Genomic DNA, 14,238 nt, shown 5'->3' on the forward strand with positions numbered 1-14,238 from the left:
GTATTAAAACACATATAGGAAAACAATATAGTACAGATCAATATTCTTCGAATTGAGAGTAGATGGCAGTTACAACATTGGCAGCACCAATGACCAATGGGAAGTTACCCAAGAGCGAGGTGAATTGTCCGTAGATACCAAGTTGGATAGCAATGAAGTTCTTCAACGCGTTCCAGATACCCTTGTATGAAGTCAAGGTGGTCAAGTGTCCAAAGTTCTTGGTGATAAAATAAAAGATCAACAACTTGGACAACGCATACACGAATGGGTCAAACTTGTAGATACGAGCAACAATTCCAGCATCTTCATCATACACAATCACTCGGCGAGAAAAGTTGACATAGTAGGAAATTACCAATGGCACCAAGATGGCGGTGATAGCCCAGTTAAAAGCAACAGACAACACCTTTGGGTCCCACAAAGCAGTAATATCAGGAAGAGGGAACGTACTCGTGGACAAATACTCAATGTTATCCTTGAAAACTTGGTGCACGGTAGGATTGTGCTTGATAGGTTTGATGGGTACAAACGTGTACAAGAAGAATGAAAACTCCAAAAACACCTCCAAAAAGTTGAGGGTGATCAGCTTGGAAAGGTTTTCTCTCAACTCATCGTTAATGTCCAACGTGGTGATTCCTACCTTATCGGTAAGTTCAAGAACCTGCGAATAGGCGCGTTCGTACAAGTCGATTGCGGGGTCAACAACCCATTCTTTAAGGTTGATTGGGGGTCCTGGTTGGTAGTCTGCACCAGCCTCGCCTTCGAGATCCTCGCCAGCATCCTCAGTAGCGGTTTCCTCATCGGAATCCAATTCCAAAACACTTTGAACCGTCAAAACTCCGTCTTCGGGATGGTCATCAATATAGGCAGTAAACTTGTCTACCAATACCTTCTTCGTATCCTTAGCAAGGGCATGGATGCCTATCTTCTTGGCGGCCTCCAAAAGCTCGTCTTTTCTGAAACCACTAAAATTGAGTTCCGACATTAGTGTTGATAGTTGGCGTTTCTTCTCCTGCACTTATATTGGTGTTTTTGTTTATCCTGTCTGCATGGCCGATTGTCATGCAGGGCCAACGTTGACACCCGTGCCCAATCGGGAAAATATGGCGCCTGCATAATTGCTTGCCCCATCAGGTTTTATGTGCATTCTCAGAAATCATCTGTTTCAACTCTTGGTTATTTCGCCACCAGCAATCAACATTGACCATGCGACTACTTCGCCGGCTTCCTACGAGACATTACACTTCCAAAGTGGTGTCTGGGGCTGAAAAACCTCGAATAAATGAATTGGGTATCCAATACCTATCGGAGTCTCTCCATAAGAAAGTGTTTCCCAAAACTTCTGTCAATGATTACAAGAAAAAACGAGATCCTGCTCGTCTCCTACTCGCTCAGAAACATCTCAAGCATAATGGGCTTCTTGACCGTAAAACAAATATCGAAGAACCTATCCAATTTCCACATTTTCCTTCCCTTGTAGGAAACAACATCGAAGAGCATTTTCACAAATTGGGCACTCTGTGCTCAGAGCCGTACCTTTCTATGGCAGAACGGTTTCTTGCTACTAAAACACTTCCCAAAAAACCAACAAAATGGGTGTTTGAATCGGGCTGGACTCGATACACCCCAGGTGCAGACCCTGAAGCCGTGCCTTTTCCCTCGGAATCTGAGCTAGTCTTTGATGTCGAAGTTATGTATCACAGGTCCCCTTTTGCTGTGATCTGCACTGCTGTGTCCTCCAAGGCTTGGTATGGATGGGTTTCTCCATTACTAACCAATTTCGCTATAGATCCATCCTATGATGATTGGGAACATCTTATTCCGTTTGATTGTCTCAGGAACCCAAAACTTCTCGTAGGCTACAATGTGAGCTACGATCGAGCCCGGGTCCGTGAGGAGTATAATATAAAGCAGTCGCAAGCTTTTTACTTGGACGGAATGGCCCTTCATGTGGCCACAAGCGGCATCTCATCACAGCAGAGACCCATGTGGCACAAGCATAATAAGGCCAAAAAGACGACTGAAGAAGAGCTGGAACTCTTTGTCCAGTCTGAACTTGACCAGGAACTTAGTGATGACCCGTGGCTAAACAAGGGCTCACCAAATTCACTTGCAAGTGTTGCCAAGTTCCATTGCGGTATTGACGTCGACAAGTCTGATCGTGAGTTCTTCGAAACGACGGAACCCCAAGATATAATAGACAACTTCGATATGCTTATGGACTACTGTGCCAAAGATGTTGATGCTACATTCAAAATCACAGCAGAATTGTTTCCTCGTTTCCGCAAAAAGATACCACATCCAGTATCATTTGCAGCCTTACGACACCTCGGAACATTGGTACTTCCCACCACAAAAAAATGGGACAGCTACGTGCTGACGGCAGAAGACTGTTACTTGCATAATCGACAACAGGTTTCCGAAATTCTTAGGGAACGTGCCAATAGCTTGGTATCCTTTGTTGAAGCAAAAGAGCCACTTCCAGATGTCTCAGATGATCCGTGGCTACGTCAACTCGACTGGACGTTGAAGGAACAGCGATTCAAGAAAAATGGTGAACCGGTTGCAAAGCAAGCATTTTTGACCGGATATCCCGAATGGTATCGAGATCTTTTCCGCAACAAAGAGAAGGAAATGAATATCTCTGTGAGGACAAGAATCACTCCACTTCTTTTGAAACTCAAATGGGAAGGATACCCCTTGCTCTGGACCGACTCAGCTGGTTGGTGCTTCAAGGTTCCCGACGAAACAAAAGAAGTCAAACGTATGGCAGCCAAGAACTACACTTTAGCAAAACTCAGCGAAGAAGATCATGAGAGTCTTCTTGATGAACTTCGAGACAATGGACATTACCAATTGTTCAAAATACCTCATCCTGAAGGACCCTCTAAGCGGTGTACCTCAGTGTTATCAAAGAGCTATTTGCGGTACTTTGAAAATGGAGTACTTTCGTCTGAATACGAGTACGCACAAGACATTCTTCGTCTCAATTCCGAAGCCAGTTACTGGATGGGTAATAGAAACCGTATCTTGGATCAATTCGTGGTTTATTCAGATACAAGTGGCTCCAAGAACATGTTCTTCGATACCAAAGTCAAGAGTCGAGAACACCCAGAAATGGGAATAATACTTCCAAAGTTATGTTCTATGGGCACTATTACCCGCCGGGCAACTGAGAATACCTGGTTGACGGCTTCAAATAGTAAGAGCAATCGAATTGGTTCGGAATTGAAAGCTATGATTGAGGCTCCTCAAGGTTATGCTTTTGTGGGAGCCGATGTTGACTCAGAAGAATTGTGGATTGCCTCGTTAGTGGGTGACTCAATGTTCAAGATACATGGTGGAACGGCCCTTGGATGGATGACATTAGAAGGTGACAAAAATGAAGGAACAGATTTACATTCGAAAACGGCAGAAATTTTAGGTATTCTGAGAAATGATGCCAAAGTGTTCAATTATGGCCGGATATACGGTGCTGGGGTCAAATTCGCTACAACTTTGTTGAAACAATTCAACTCTGAATTGACAGATGCTGCCGCTTTGAAAGTGGCTCAGGACTTGTACGCTCGTACTAAAGGACAAACAGGAAAGTCAAAGTTTCTCGATCGACCTATGTACCACGGTGGAACTGAGTCTGTGATGTTTAATGCCTTAGAAGCAATAGCGTACCAAGATGATCCTCGGACTCCTGTTCTAGGAGCAGCTATTACCGATGCCCTTTCAAAGAAGAATTTGAACAAGAATAATTATATGACATCGAGAATCAATTGGGCAATCCAAAGTTCTGGTGTTGACTATTTACACCTTCTTTTGATTTCTATGGAGTATTTGATTGCTCGGTACCAAGTTGATGCCCGTTTGATTCTCACGGTGCACGATGAAATCCGATACATGGTCAAGGAAGACCAGAAATACAAACTTGCATTATTACTCCAGGTATCCAATCTTTGGACGAGAGCCATGTTTTGCGAGCAAATGGGTTTGAAAGAGGTTCCTCAATCTTGTGCGTTCTTCTCAGAGGTTGACATCGACCATGTTCTCCGAAAGGAAGTGACAATGGATTGTGTTACACCATCACATCCGGATTCCATACCGCCTGGAGAAAAGTACACTATCAGACAGCTATTAGAAAAGTGTGACTTTGGAAAGGTTTTGGATGAGGGACGCAAAAAGAGAGGATATAAACCTCTTGATTATCAGTACCAACCACAAGTACCAGTACTCCAAGCACTACAAGGCGGTATTGAGAGTTTATCTTTGGCGAAACTCAGAATACAAAATTCTATCGACAAAGCTGAATGGCGGAAAGAGGTAAACCAGTTCATCAAGTTACAAAAGAATGAGCAATTGGACGAGATTGAACGGTCTTTTGAAAAGACTTCAATTCTGTCCAAACCACGAAAGAGTATCAAAAATGATTTTGATGTGTCCAGTGACGGAGACGAAGCGCTTCGACACGAATTAGCGGCTCTGGCGCTTGAAAGCTACGATGATCAAAACCACGATTTTGGCGATTTTTCAATACCTGGGCAACAGGTGAAATATGTGAGACAAAGTGCGTTCAAGTACAACAATTATAAGCCGCAAAAATACGATATCCGAACCAAAACGTGGAGTGCCAAGGTGTCCAGGGCTCAGAAGAATATCAAAGAGCCAAAATCGACACCCAATGAAAACCGGCAGGTTCTAGGGTTCCACCCCTTTGCAAAGCAGCGCTACGAAGCAAAACGATCATTTTCAACGGCGACAAAAACGGCTCGTTCTGTCACCGACCGACGAAGAGGCAACGCCTGGTTCTACTGGAAAGAGGCATGGCGACGACCCAACCAGCAATAAAGCTCTAAACGTCGCAATGATCGTAAAGGTTTGTATTTTTCGCTCGGTAAGAATTGGGTAGAAACTTTCTAGCCATTAATAACCCCACCGGCGAGCGAATCGCGTTGCTACAACCACCGTGAATTGATACACTGGTGCTCGACGCTATACATAGATTACGACGAAAAGATTACCACAAAAATACATTGTAGGCTTCACCAGTGGCTTTCGAAGTCACAATCGCAGGTCATGGGCCCCGCTTACGTCATTCACCTTAGTTTGACACTGGCGTGCGTTAGTGTACGGATACTCTGGTGCCGGGTGCAGGTTTCCCGATGGTGCGCAACCTTTTTGAGCATTGCACTTGCCCAATCGGTCCGAGAAGATAATAGCCGGGTGCGCCGCACTCCAGCCGTAGAAACCGGCATCCGCTAGATCCTAACTTTGGACCTAAACTTGTTGTTAAGCTGTTATTTATAATTTAGGAGGGTGATACAGCACTGTAAACGTGATCTGTAGTATCTAAGCTATTCCATTGTCAAATCTTCAACCTCTTTACCCTGACGTAAATTGCTGAACGTCTCGGTAAATCCAGGAACGAGCCGACCTCTCCGAACTTTCCTACCGAGCGTTTTTTTTTTTCTTTTCTTATTCGTCGGTTTGAGGCATTAACGAAAACATATAATACCCCGTTCGCAGGCTGGTAGTTTTCGAAAAAATTTACCTTCCAATTTTTTTTTAAATCACAGACATGCTTCCAGCTGGTGTTATCTTGGTGTTCGTCTTGGTCTTCTTAGCCTTCTGTGCTGTCACCGCCGTGATGGTTCAAAAGAAGCTTAAGGCTAAAAAGGCCAACCAAAGATTCTAAGAATCTTAACAGGCATTTTAACGACAAAATCGACAGCGAGGATAATGGTGAAACGGTATGTTTGGCGTGGACCAGAACTGGGGAGGAAGCTGAAGCTGAAAGCAATGGATAACAAATGGACTATGCTTAAGTGAATAACCAATCTCTAGTTTTTTTGTTATCTTTGTTTTTGGCAACAGTATCCGACTCAATTTTTGGCCATGTTGGCTGCTTGGTTTTGTATCTCTTGCTTGGTTTTGTCGTTGTCGCTATAATACGAAACATCATTGACCATCTACCCTTGAACATTTCACTGTTGCTATCTATCATATCGTGTTGTTTTCTATTTGTTGTAATTGTAATTGACGGGATTTTTTTTATTTGGGAATATGGACACCGGGAAACATTATATACCTGTTTTAATTGATAAATCATTAAGAAGTGTAAAAATTTCTCTCACTGTCAACAGTGGCTGATAATACTGTATTGGAACTACCGTATGCGCTGAAAATTTACCTTCTTCTGAAATTCTACCTTTTTACTTATCATCTTTTTACTGACCATCCTCTAAACTTCATCGTTCTTCTCCTCGTCGTAATCTTTCATATAAAATGCATGCAAAAGTGACCCCACCGCTAAAATCGATAAAATGTACCAAGACACAGGAACAATTCCCATGCTATCAGTAAACGATATCAACCAGCCCCATACTAGAGGAGCAATGCACCGAGCAAGCGAATTAAGACTCAAATTGAGTCCATTGACAAGAGCCCGAAATTTTGGAGTGGCAGCACGATGTTGAAGTAGCACCGCATGAGGAAACGCCGTGGCTGTGGAAAGTGTACACAACCCACTATTGAGATACAAGAGTATTGTGGTAAGGTGTGGAGGCATGCTGTGGTTGTATGCGGGGCTGGTAAACACTATTGTGGGAAGCAACATGAATACAATTGGAGGTAAGCAGAGTGAAAGTCGATACCCATTGATGGTTCTCATGTGTCTATCCATCCATGGAAACAAAAGTGATACCACAAAGACGCCTAGGAAGCCTGTGGTTGACAACAATTTTCCAATTGAGTCAGAATCGTAGCCGAAACCACCGGTCATTTTAAATGGAAAATTCAAGCTGGAAACAGTGAGCTTGCCAGCCAAGAGAACCGGCAAAAACTCGCTGTAAACCAAGTTCTGGAACGCCAACAAGAAATTCGATGTGATGGTCTGGATAACTGGCGACGTGAGTACTTGTGAAGAAAAGATAGAATGAGGTCCTTCTTCATCGGTGAACGATGCTGGAAATGAAGCATGCGAAGAATACCGACGAACAATCGCTGCAGACATCTGTCTGGAAAGAGGAGTAGTTCTGTAGTCAGCAGAATCTATGGACTCGCTCTCGCTATCATCACTTTCCACTGCAGCATAAATATCTGGTGTGCGGTTCAATGGAGTTTCTTCTGTAGCAGGACTTTCCAAGCCGTCCAATTCGTCCAAAAATCCATTCTGGGGAGCCCTTGGAGTCAGCGAGTCCTGGATCTCGCTCCTGCTTGGCCGGTGCCAAGGTCTCGGTGACATCTTGTAGCCAAACCATGTCAAGATGGTGTCTCCAATATCGAGTCCCCTGTCCTGCTTATACTTGAGTCGATAATGAGTTTCTTCAAAAAAGAGAAAACACACTGTGGCACTAACAACCAAAAAAAAAGCCACCACCACATTGGAAAGTGCATAAGGGTACAGGTTCATGAAATCGTTATACATGCCCGAGGTGTGCGCTTCACCTCTTGGTCTCGTGAGGTATTTGGATCCACCAATTAACGGCCCCACGACAGACCCAAGATTCCAGAGAAGAGGCACCGTAGAAAACGCCACAGCCTGGTGTCGTTTTTGGGTAGCTATTTCGCCAATTGAAGTTCTGATCACCCCCACATTTCCATTGACGGCGCCCATCGCAGCTCTTGCAAACAAAGCCATGTAGAAATTGCGGGCAAACCCAAACATAATCATACAACATGCCAGACCAAGCAAACCTATCATTAACACCGACTTTCTTCCAATCTTTTCTGATGCTTGACCCCAGTGAACGCTACACAAAAATTGCATAAATGAGAAAGCTGCTGCCAAATACCCGGAATAACGAGGAATTTGTGACTCGTCAGCGGCAATCTTGAAGTCTCTGACCATGAAATACACGTAGGGAAATAATGACGTGAATGAGATTGGCTCCAGAAATCTGATTAAACTGATGACAACCATCTGCCAGACTGGAAACCCTTTCATTTGTTCTCTGAACGTTCCATGATGAGGCATGGCGACTGGTTTTTTGGTGGGCGAACTGAGTTGTCTATGACTCAGTTTGCATTCGAGACGAGAATATTCAGTCTATCGCGATCTGCCGCAGTAAATATGCAGGGGCACCAAAAGGAACGAGAAACGAGAAACGAGAAAGAGAGGAGGAGGAGATTCGAAAGAGTTCAGAAAGTTACGAGAAAGTTATAAAAAAGTTACGAAAGTTATGAGAAAGTTGAGGAGAGATTAAGATGATAGTAAAGTGTTATACTTATTATGAGTAGTATCTTAAACTTGAGGTCTTACATTTTGGGTGCAAATTACACTTTTTTCAAATTTTGCAATGGTCCATCAATTGCATTTATTCATTCTTAATCATTATTTCCTGCTCCTTCTATTAATGTTCCACATAACTGGGCCTCTTTCCTCCCTTACTCTTTCTCATTTCCTGCTCTCGCAACACCAAGATCACACACAACATCACCAAAGTATGTTGCAGTTCATCACCCGGTGGTTGAAACATCCGTACTGTCCCATTTAAACTGTGTTTCAGTCCCGAAATCTTTTTGTCTCCGGTATCTGTATAAGTAACAAGAGGAATATTGACCAAGGTGCGTGCCTCCGACAAGAGTTTTGTATGCAAATGTTTCTTCAGCTCACTCAATGCTTGACAGAGGTCATTAGCCGAAGTGTTGAAACCCACTTTGGCACCTTTTATCGACCCGGGAGTCGGTTGCACCAAACTAGACCCATCAGTCAACGACAAGGTATTTGGCTGCAAAACATACATTTTCAATTCTCCACTGGCAAACGTGGAATTGTCCCCTGACGACCCCACCACACGTAGCTTGGTGTCACAGTACATTATATCGGCAGCTGGGCGTAATCCATTGTTTAAAATCATCACTGAAGTGTGGGGGAACATGAGAATGTAACATGACAAATTATTTGCAACATTTTTAAAGTGCACACGACAGTACTCGTGCGATTGACCAGCATCGTCATAGGTGCAAATGACCATAAATGGGGCATTTTTCTTGAAAACACTAAACACTGAAGACAGTGTACACAAGAGTGGTGAGGACCCTTTCCGGGCATCGTCTATGGACCGGAATACCGATACCCCCGGATGTAAAAAAGTCGATGCGATGGAATACTCTTTTATCGTGGAAAAATTAGGTAACGGCAACCCAAAAACCTGTGACGACAAGTCCGCGAGCGTATCATCAGAAAGCGATGTGAAAACAGACTCATTATCTGGTAAAACCGTGTCCTCACTCTGCCTTCTACTGTCCGGCATTGGTGGTGCGACCGATGATTGCGAGCTATTTGGGGCCGCTTACATAAGCCCAAGAAACTTTATTTGTGGTGGGGGTGGGGCGAGGGGCAGCGTTGGCCAGGGAAATAGGGGTTCAGACTACGAGAGGGGCAGGCAAGTGGGAAAAACGGAATTTGGGTCAATTTCATTCGGTGAACCCGCACAAGAAGTGTACGATCGTCAAGTGACATTATAAGCGAGATCATCGAACCTACACAGTGGAATTTGCGGGGTGCGTTTCCCGTTTGAGATTTTGCGCACGAGGGGGAGATCGCGTAGTGGAAAATAGGGTGGGGAATATGTGGGGGAAGATTGCGAACGTCCTGTGCGGGGACCGTCAATTAAACTTCAATCTCTGGTGCGAATTATTTCTTCAACTCGTAACATTATTCAATAATTGTTTTGTCGGCAGGTTTCCGACCATTGGCATGGCTACACAAAAGAAATATATTTGCGCCTTCTGTGCCCGGGCATTCACTAGATCCGAACACAAGCAACGCCATGAAAGGTCTCATACCAATGAAAAACCGTTCCATTGTCAACACTGTACTTCTGCGTTTGTACGGCGGGATTTGCTCCAGCGCCATTGCCGGACAGTTCACAATGTCCAGCTTCTCAACGTACAGCCTCGAGAATACGTAAATTTCACCGCCGCAGCGAAGGGTCCGGCCACCGAGTCCAGCTCTGACAACGATAATGGTCCGCCAGCTTTGTCTCCAAGACTCAAAGCCAAGGGTAGCGATAGCAATCCGCCGTCACGAAGACCGTCGGTGAGCCAACAAGAGTCGGACTTTGTCCATTTACTTTCAATTTCGCAAAAACTCGAACTGTTTCTTGCCAATTATGATGCTGGATACCCCAAGCTGTCGGTGACCAGTGACGCCTTTTTAACCGGATTTGCCGCTGCGTCCCATTCGTCGTTTCCCGTGTTGGAAATCATTGCTCGTGACATCTGTAGTTACCTTGGAACCATCAACAATAAGCCCAACAATCTGGCTACCCTCAACAAGTATGCGTTTTTCAAGTTGGGTACCATATACGGCATCTTGGCACTTGGTGCTGCCAATGCAAACGACTTGGCACTGGCGGTGAACTATGCCAATCGGTCTTGGGACCTTTTGATCTCACGGCTAATTCCTCATTATAACAACAATAATGGTCACAATGGTCATGACAAGACGGAAATCTTATGCATTCTCTTCTTGTTGTCGTACGTCTATGTCACGTTTGACTTGGACTCGGTTTACTACTCGCAGACCCTCAATTGCAAAGTGGTGTTTAATTACCTTAATGACCTCAGCCACATCATCATGTCGAATATGGACGACGATACTTCCGAATCAACTTGGCACTTGGAATGGTCTATTTACGTGCTTCTCTCTCGGTTTTTCATCAATTCGCCTGCTCCGCCAAAAATTTATGAGCTTTTCAAGGATAAAATGGTTACCCCAGAAACCCTGTTGGTTTCTCTTATGGATAACCTTTCCAAATCCATCGTTCCATTGGCCACAAACTTTATCCAAGAAGTAGCCATTCTCACCCTTATGAACGAATACAATAGCTTTACCACCAGCAACTTCTTGCTTGTGTTCAGTCTGCGCAACTGCCTTCATAATTGTATCATTCTCCTCAACAAGTCGCTAGCACTCCACCCTACGGAAAAGGCTGAAACCAGCAGCGTGTTTGAGCTCTTCAAAAAACGCACCATAATCAATAGCGTGCCCAAGTTTCACGACTTACTTTCATCATATATCTTTTGTCCTACCCAACCACACCATTGGAACCTTTTGAACGTATCGTTAAAGGAGTATAATGCTCCGTTCAATTTCGGTTTGTTCCTTGAGACAAATATGGAAGCTTCTCCTCAAGATTTCTCCGTCAACTTGTCGTCGTTTTTCAGCATCACCAACGAAAGTAATAACAATTTGGGAATCGTCAGTTTTCCATTTTTGTTCAATGTCAATTTCATCAAATTCAAATCGTTAAAGGTGATAGACTTGACCAACTTGAATAGTACCGAGATCGACCACTTAAAGTACCTTGCAATCGAGTGGTATGTCACCATGGTAAAGATGTTGATAACTTTATGGTGCAATTCCAAATTGCTTGAAAATTTCATAATACAGTGCACCCTTTATCTCATTGACGAAGTGGCTGATCCCAAGGACGACAGATCGTTCTGGGCAATCTACCGCAAGTTCACGTCATGCTATGAAAAATGGCTCGCCTATTTCGACCCATCAAACAAGTTGGTTAATGTGCGCATACGCTTACGGAAGTTCCTTGGAGAATACATCTATTCCCGGTTGAGTTTGGTGGAAGTTGGAGGCTACGATGCTAATTACGTCTTGGAACCGAGCCCCAAACAGCATTCTGCATCCATGTCGTCTGGATCCTCTCTGGTATCCTCCACTTCGGTTTCCAAGATGAACTACTCACAACCCATGCCAGGTAAAAAAGACTTGCAACTGGGAGCCAGCGGGTCTGGTTCGCTTCATCTTCCCCCAATAATGAAAATGTCAAGTGTCCAAACTGCCAACCCAATGATGTCCCATATTGAACAGAGGTAGGCAATGTAATAGTATTAGCTAGTAACAAGTGCTCAATTGCTTACTGACCGCACCCACATGGTTCCAGCGTCTTGTTCTCTCCAAAGTCGGCTAATGGTGATGCCCAAACTGTACTTCTTTTTACTCAATTCGTCCTGTTTTGTACGTAGTTTTTCAATGGCTCTTACTATCTTGGTCCGGGTCGTATAGTCGATTTCCACGTTATAAGGCGGAAGCAAATTGTTCAAAAAATCGATTTCCTTGTTGATTTTCTCGATTCTACTCGAATACAAATCGTATTTTTCTTGACTGGCAGCGAGGGCTTTGGTCATCGACTTTGAGGATTCCGACAGTTGACGTGTATGCAGATTGTGATGGTTATGATGGTGGTGTGACTTGCTGTGACTGTTTTGGCGACTTGGACCCTTATCACGCAGCGATGACAGGTCAGAAGGTGGGGTGTTTACTGGTTCATGCGATACTTTTCTGACGGTGAATTTGATTGGTTTTCGCTTTATTCCCGGCTTCGGAAGTGGATTTCCTGACCCTCCAGTCCCAGAAGATGTAGGAGCCACGGTGGCTTGCTCAGAAGTTGTAGAAACGACCGGAATTGACGGGTCATTGGATGTCTCATTGGCAGGGTCGGTGGACAGATTTAAATTTTTGTGTACTGAAAGACGTTTAATTAACTTTCCTGTCGAGCTGTTGCTTCCTACAGTGGACGTAGACGATACTGAGGGCGAGCGGGCGAGCTCCACGGAGTCAGAAGTCATGTTTTCGGGAATCGTGGGTGACATTCAACTAGAAACTATTTGGCAACGCGTTAAGACGCCGCGTTATATGTAGGAGCTATCTACGGCCCCGGTGTATGGCGGGGAAACTAGGCTCAATTAAGCGAAACAGTGGTTATTATTTCCATGTGGAGCTGGGTTCCGATATGCGTGAGATTGATTGCCAACAACAATGTGCATGCTGTGAGTGGAATACAAGTGGAATTTCACCACCATGGTACTTCTACCAGCTTTTGGCTTACAATTAGTCCGGTGCCACTTTCCACCCTCGATGAGTATGAAGTATATGTGGCCAGCGGCGACACCATAGACGAACAAACCGTGGTGTGGATCCCGGCAAGGTACCACCTGCACCATATGCTAACCAAAAACGAGAATTTTCGGCTGTTTCTCTCACAATTTTTGACCAATGGGTTTTCCCTATTTCCCCACAATTCGGTATCTTCACAAGAGCCAGAGGTTTCGGTCTTAGCATTGAGTCCCAAAGACCACGCAACAAGCAAAAAGAGGTTCAAGCACGGAAAAAACCTCCACTTTAGCTCGGCAACTTCTCAAGCAGAAATCTCCATCACTTCATACCCATTCAGTTTCACGAACCCTGTTCTCTTTTCAAACTTTCGGTCTCATGGGTTCATTAATTATGCATTCATCGACAACGGCGCTCCATTGGCGTATTTGACAGACACCAGGTACTTGGAGAACATGGCTGGAGGCATAGTACAATTGACTGACTCTAGTGCCATAGGACTAGTCATTGGCAACCTTCGAAAACGCAACGGTGACGGCGACTTGAACTTGGTTTGTGGTTGGCACCTACTCGGCGACTATTTGACCAAGATTTTCGGTTCCGATGCCATTTCTGATAATCCAATTGTTCTCGAATCTCGCACCGATATGATTCCAGTGTTTCCTTTAGTAGTAGGAAATTCAACCTCGAGATCGTGGGGAACTTGTACTTATGTTTCGTCCGTACTTGTTACCAATTACCACGTTTTGAAGCCGTACATTGAAGCGGCAGACTCATCTGCGACATGTACCATTTATGTCCATGGTTCACAAAAAATTTATCTTTCGCTGGAGGATAACATTATCACTCCGTTTCCCGAGCTCGACTTATCCTTCATATTTTTATCTCCACACCATCTTGCTGCTTTGGGAAAGGTTCAACATCTCAAGCCATCAAGCAGCGACGTCAACGATACCGTCTATTCTGTTGGATACGGCCTCTTTTACAGCCAACGACAAACAGCTCCGCTTCTAGCCAAAGGCCATATCTCGGCATTGAGCCCTTTGCCTTTCACTATGGACGAATCTCCCATAGAAACCATGATTGTGACTTCTGCCCCGTGCTGGAATGGTTCCTCGGGAGGGGCATTGGTAGATTCCGAGAACAAATTGGTTGGCATTATATGTTCAAACGCCCAGGTTCGGGTCCCCGAGGTGGCAGGCACCATCACTGGGCAAACAGAGAAGCTTTGTACGTTTTTGCATGTGTTTGCCGATAGCTTTAGTACTCAGATGTCTTGAAGCATGCAAATCGTTAGCAGCACCACAGCTCAATCCTGATATAGCCAAGCTTTGGACGCTTAGTACCACTCATAAGGACGTTATAGAAAGCGGACCCAAGTTATAGATAGG

At 44.5% G+C, this 14,238-nt stretch overlaps 7 protein-coding genes across 7 annotated transcripts; 3 read left to right on the top strand and 4 right to left on the bottom strand. All coding sequences in view use genetic code 12, as the record gives it.

Annotated features, from left to right (window-relative positions):
- Positions 1 to 37: 37 nt before the first annotated feature.
- PGUG_00904 (uncharacterized protein) lies at positions 38 to 985 on the bottom strand (the record flags this gene model as incomplete). Its single annotated transcript, XM_001487477.1, has 1 exon — positions 38 to 985. One exon carries the CDS (start codon positions 983 to 985, stop codon positions 38 to 40), a length of 948 nt encoding a protein of 315 aa, XP_001487527.2.
- Positions 986 to 1,206: 221 nt separating this feature from the next.
- PGUG_00905 (DNA-directed DNA polymerase gamma) lies at positions 1,207 to 4,836 on the top strand (the record flags this gene model as incomplete). The annotated part of the gene is made up of 1 exon (XM_001487478.1): positions 1,207 to 4,836. One exon carries the CDS (start codon positions 1,207 to 1,209, stop codon positions 4,834 to 4,836), a length of 3,630 nt encoding a protein of 1,209 aa, XP_001487528.2.
- A 1,393-nt stretch (positions 4,837 to 6,229) lies between these two features.
- Positions 6,230 to 7,963, bottom strand: PGUG_00906 (uncharacterized protein; the record flags this gene model as incomplete). The annotated part of the gene is made up of 1 exon (XM_001487479.1): positions 6,230 to 7,963. The coding sequence occupies one exon, from the start codon at positions 7,961 to 7,963 to the stop codon at positions 6,230 to 6,232; it is 1,734 nt and encodes a 577-aa protein (XP_001487529.2).
- Positions 7,964 to 8,339: 376 nt separating this feature from the next.
- Positions 8,340 to 9,242, bottom strand: PGUG_00907 (uncharacterized protein; the record flags this gene model as incomplete). The annotated part of the gene is made up of 1 exon (XM_001487480.1): positions 8,340 to 9,242. One exon carries the CDS (start codon positions 9,240 to 9,242, stop codon positions 8,340 to 8,342), a length of 903 nt encoding a protein of 300 aa, XP_001487530.2.
- Positions 9,243 to 9,559: 317 nt separating this feature from the next.
- On the top strand, positions 9,560 to 11,830 carry TRY5 (Try5p; the record flags this gene model as incomplete). Its single annotated transcript, XM_001487481.1, has 1 exon — positions 9,560 to 11,830. One exon carries the CDS (start codon positions 9,560 to 9,562, stop codon positions 11,828 to 11,830), a length of 2,271 nt encoding a protein of 756 aa, XP_001487531.2.
- Positions 11,831 to 11,862: 32 nt separating this feature from the next.
- Positions 11,863 to 12,606, bottom strand: PGUG_00909 (uncharacterized protein; the record flags this gene model as incomplete). Its single annotated transcript, XM_001487482.1, has 1 exon — positions 11,863 to 12,606. The coding sequence occupies one exon, from the start codon at positions 12,604 to 12,606 to the stop codon at positions 11,863 to 11,865; it is 744 nt and encodes a 247-aa protein (XP_001487532.2).
- Positions 12,607 to 12,726: 120 nt separating this feature from the next.
- Positions 12,727 to 14,127, top strand: PGUG_00910 (uncharacterized protein; the record flags this gene model as incomplete). The annotated part of the gene is made up of 1 exon (XM_001487483.1): positions 12,727 to 14,127. The coding sequence occupies one exon, from the start codon at positions 12,727 to 12,729 to the stop codon at positions 14,125 to 14,127; it is 1,401 nt and encodes a 466-aa protein (XP_001487533.2).
- Between the last annotated feature and the right edge of the window lie 111 nt (positions 14,128 to 14,238).

This window comes from Meyerozyma guilliermondii, genomic scaffold (genome assembly GCF_000149425.1).
Source record: "Meyerozyma guilliermondii ATCC 6260 scaffold_1 genomic scaffold, whole genome shotgun sequence".
Classification (NCBI taxonomy): domain Eukaryota; kingdom Fungi; phylum Ascomycota; class Pichiomycetes; order Serinales; family Debaryomycetaceae; genus Meyerozyma; species Meyerozyma guilliermondii.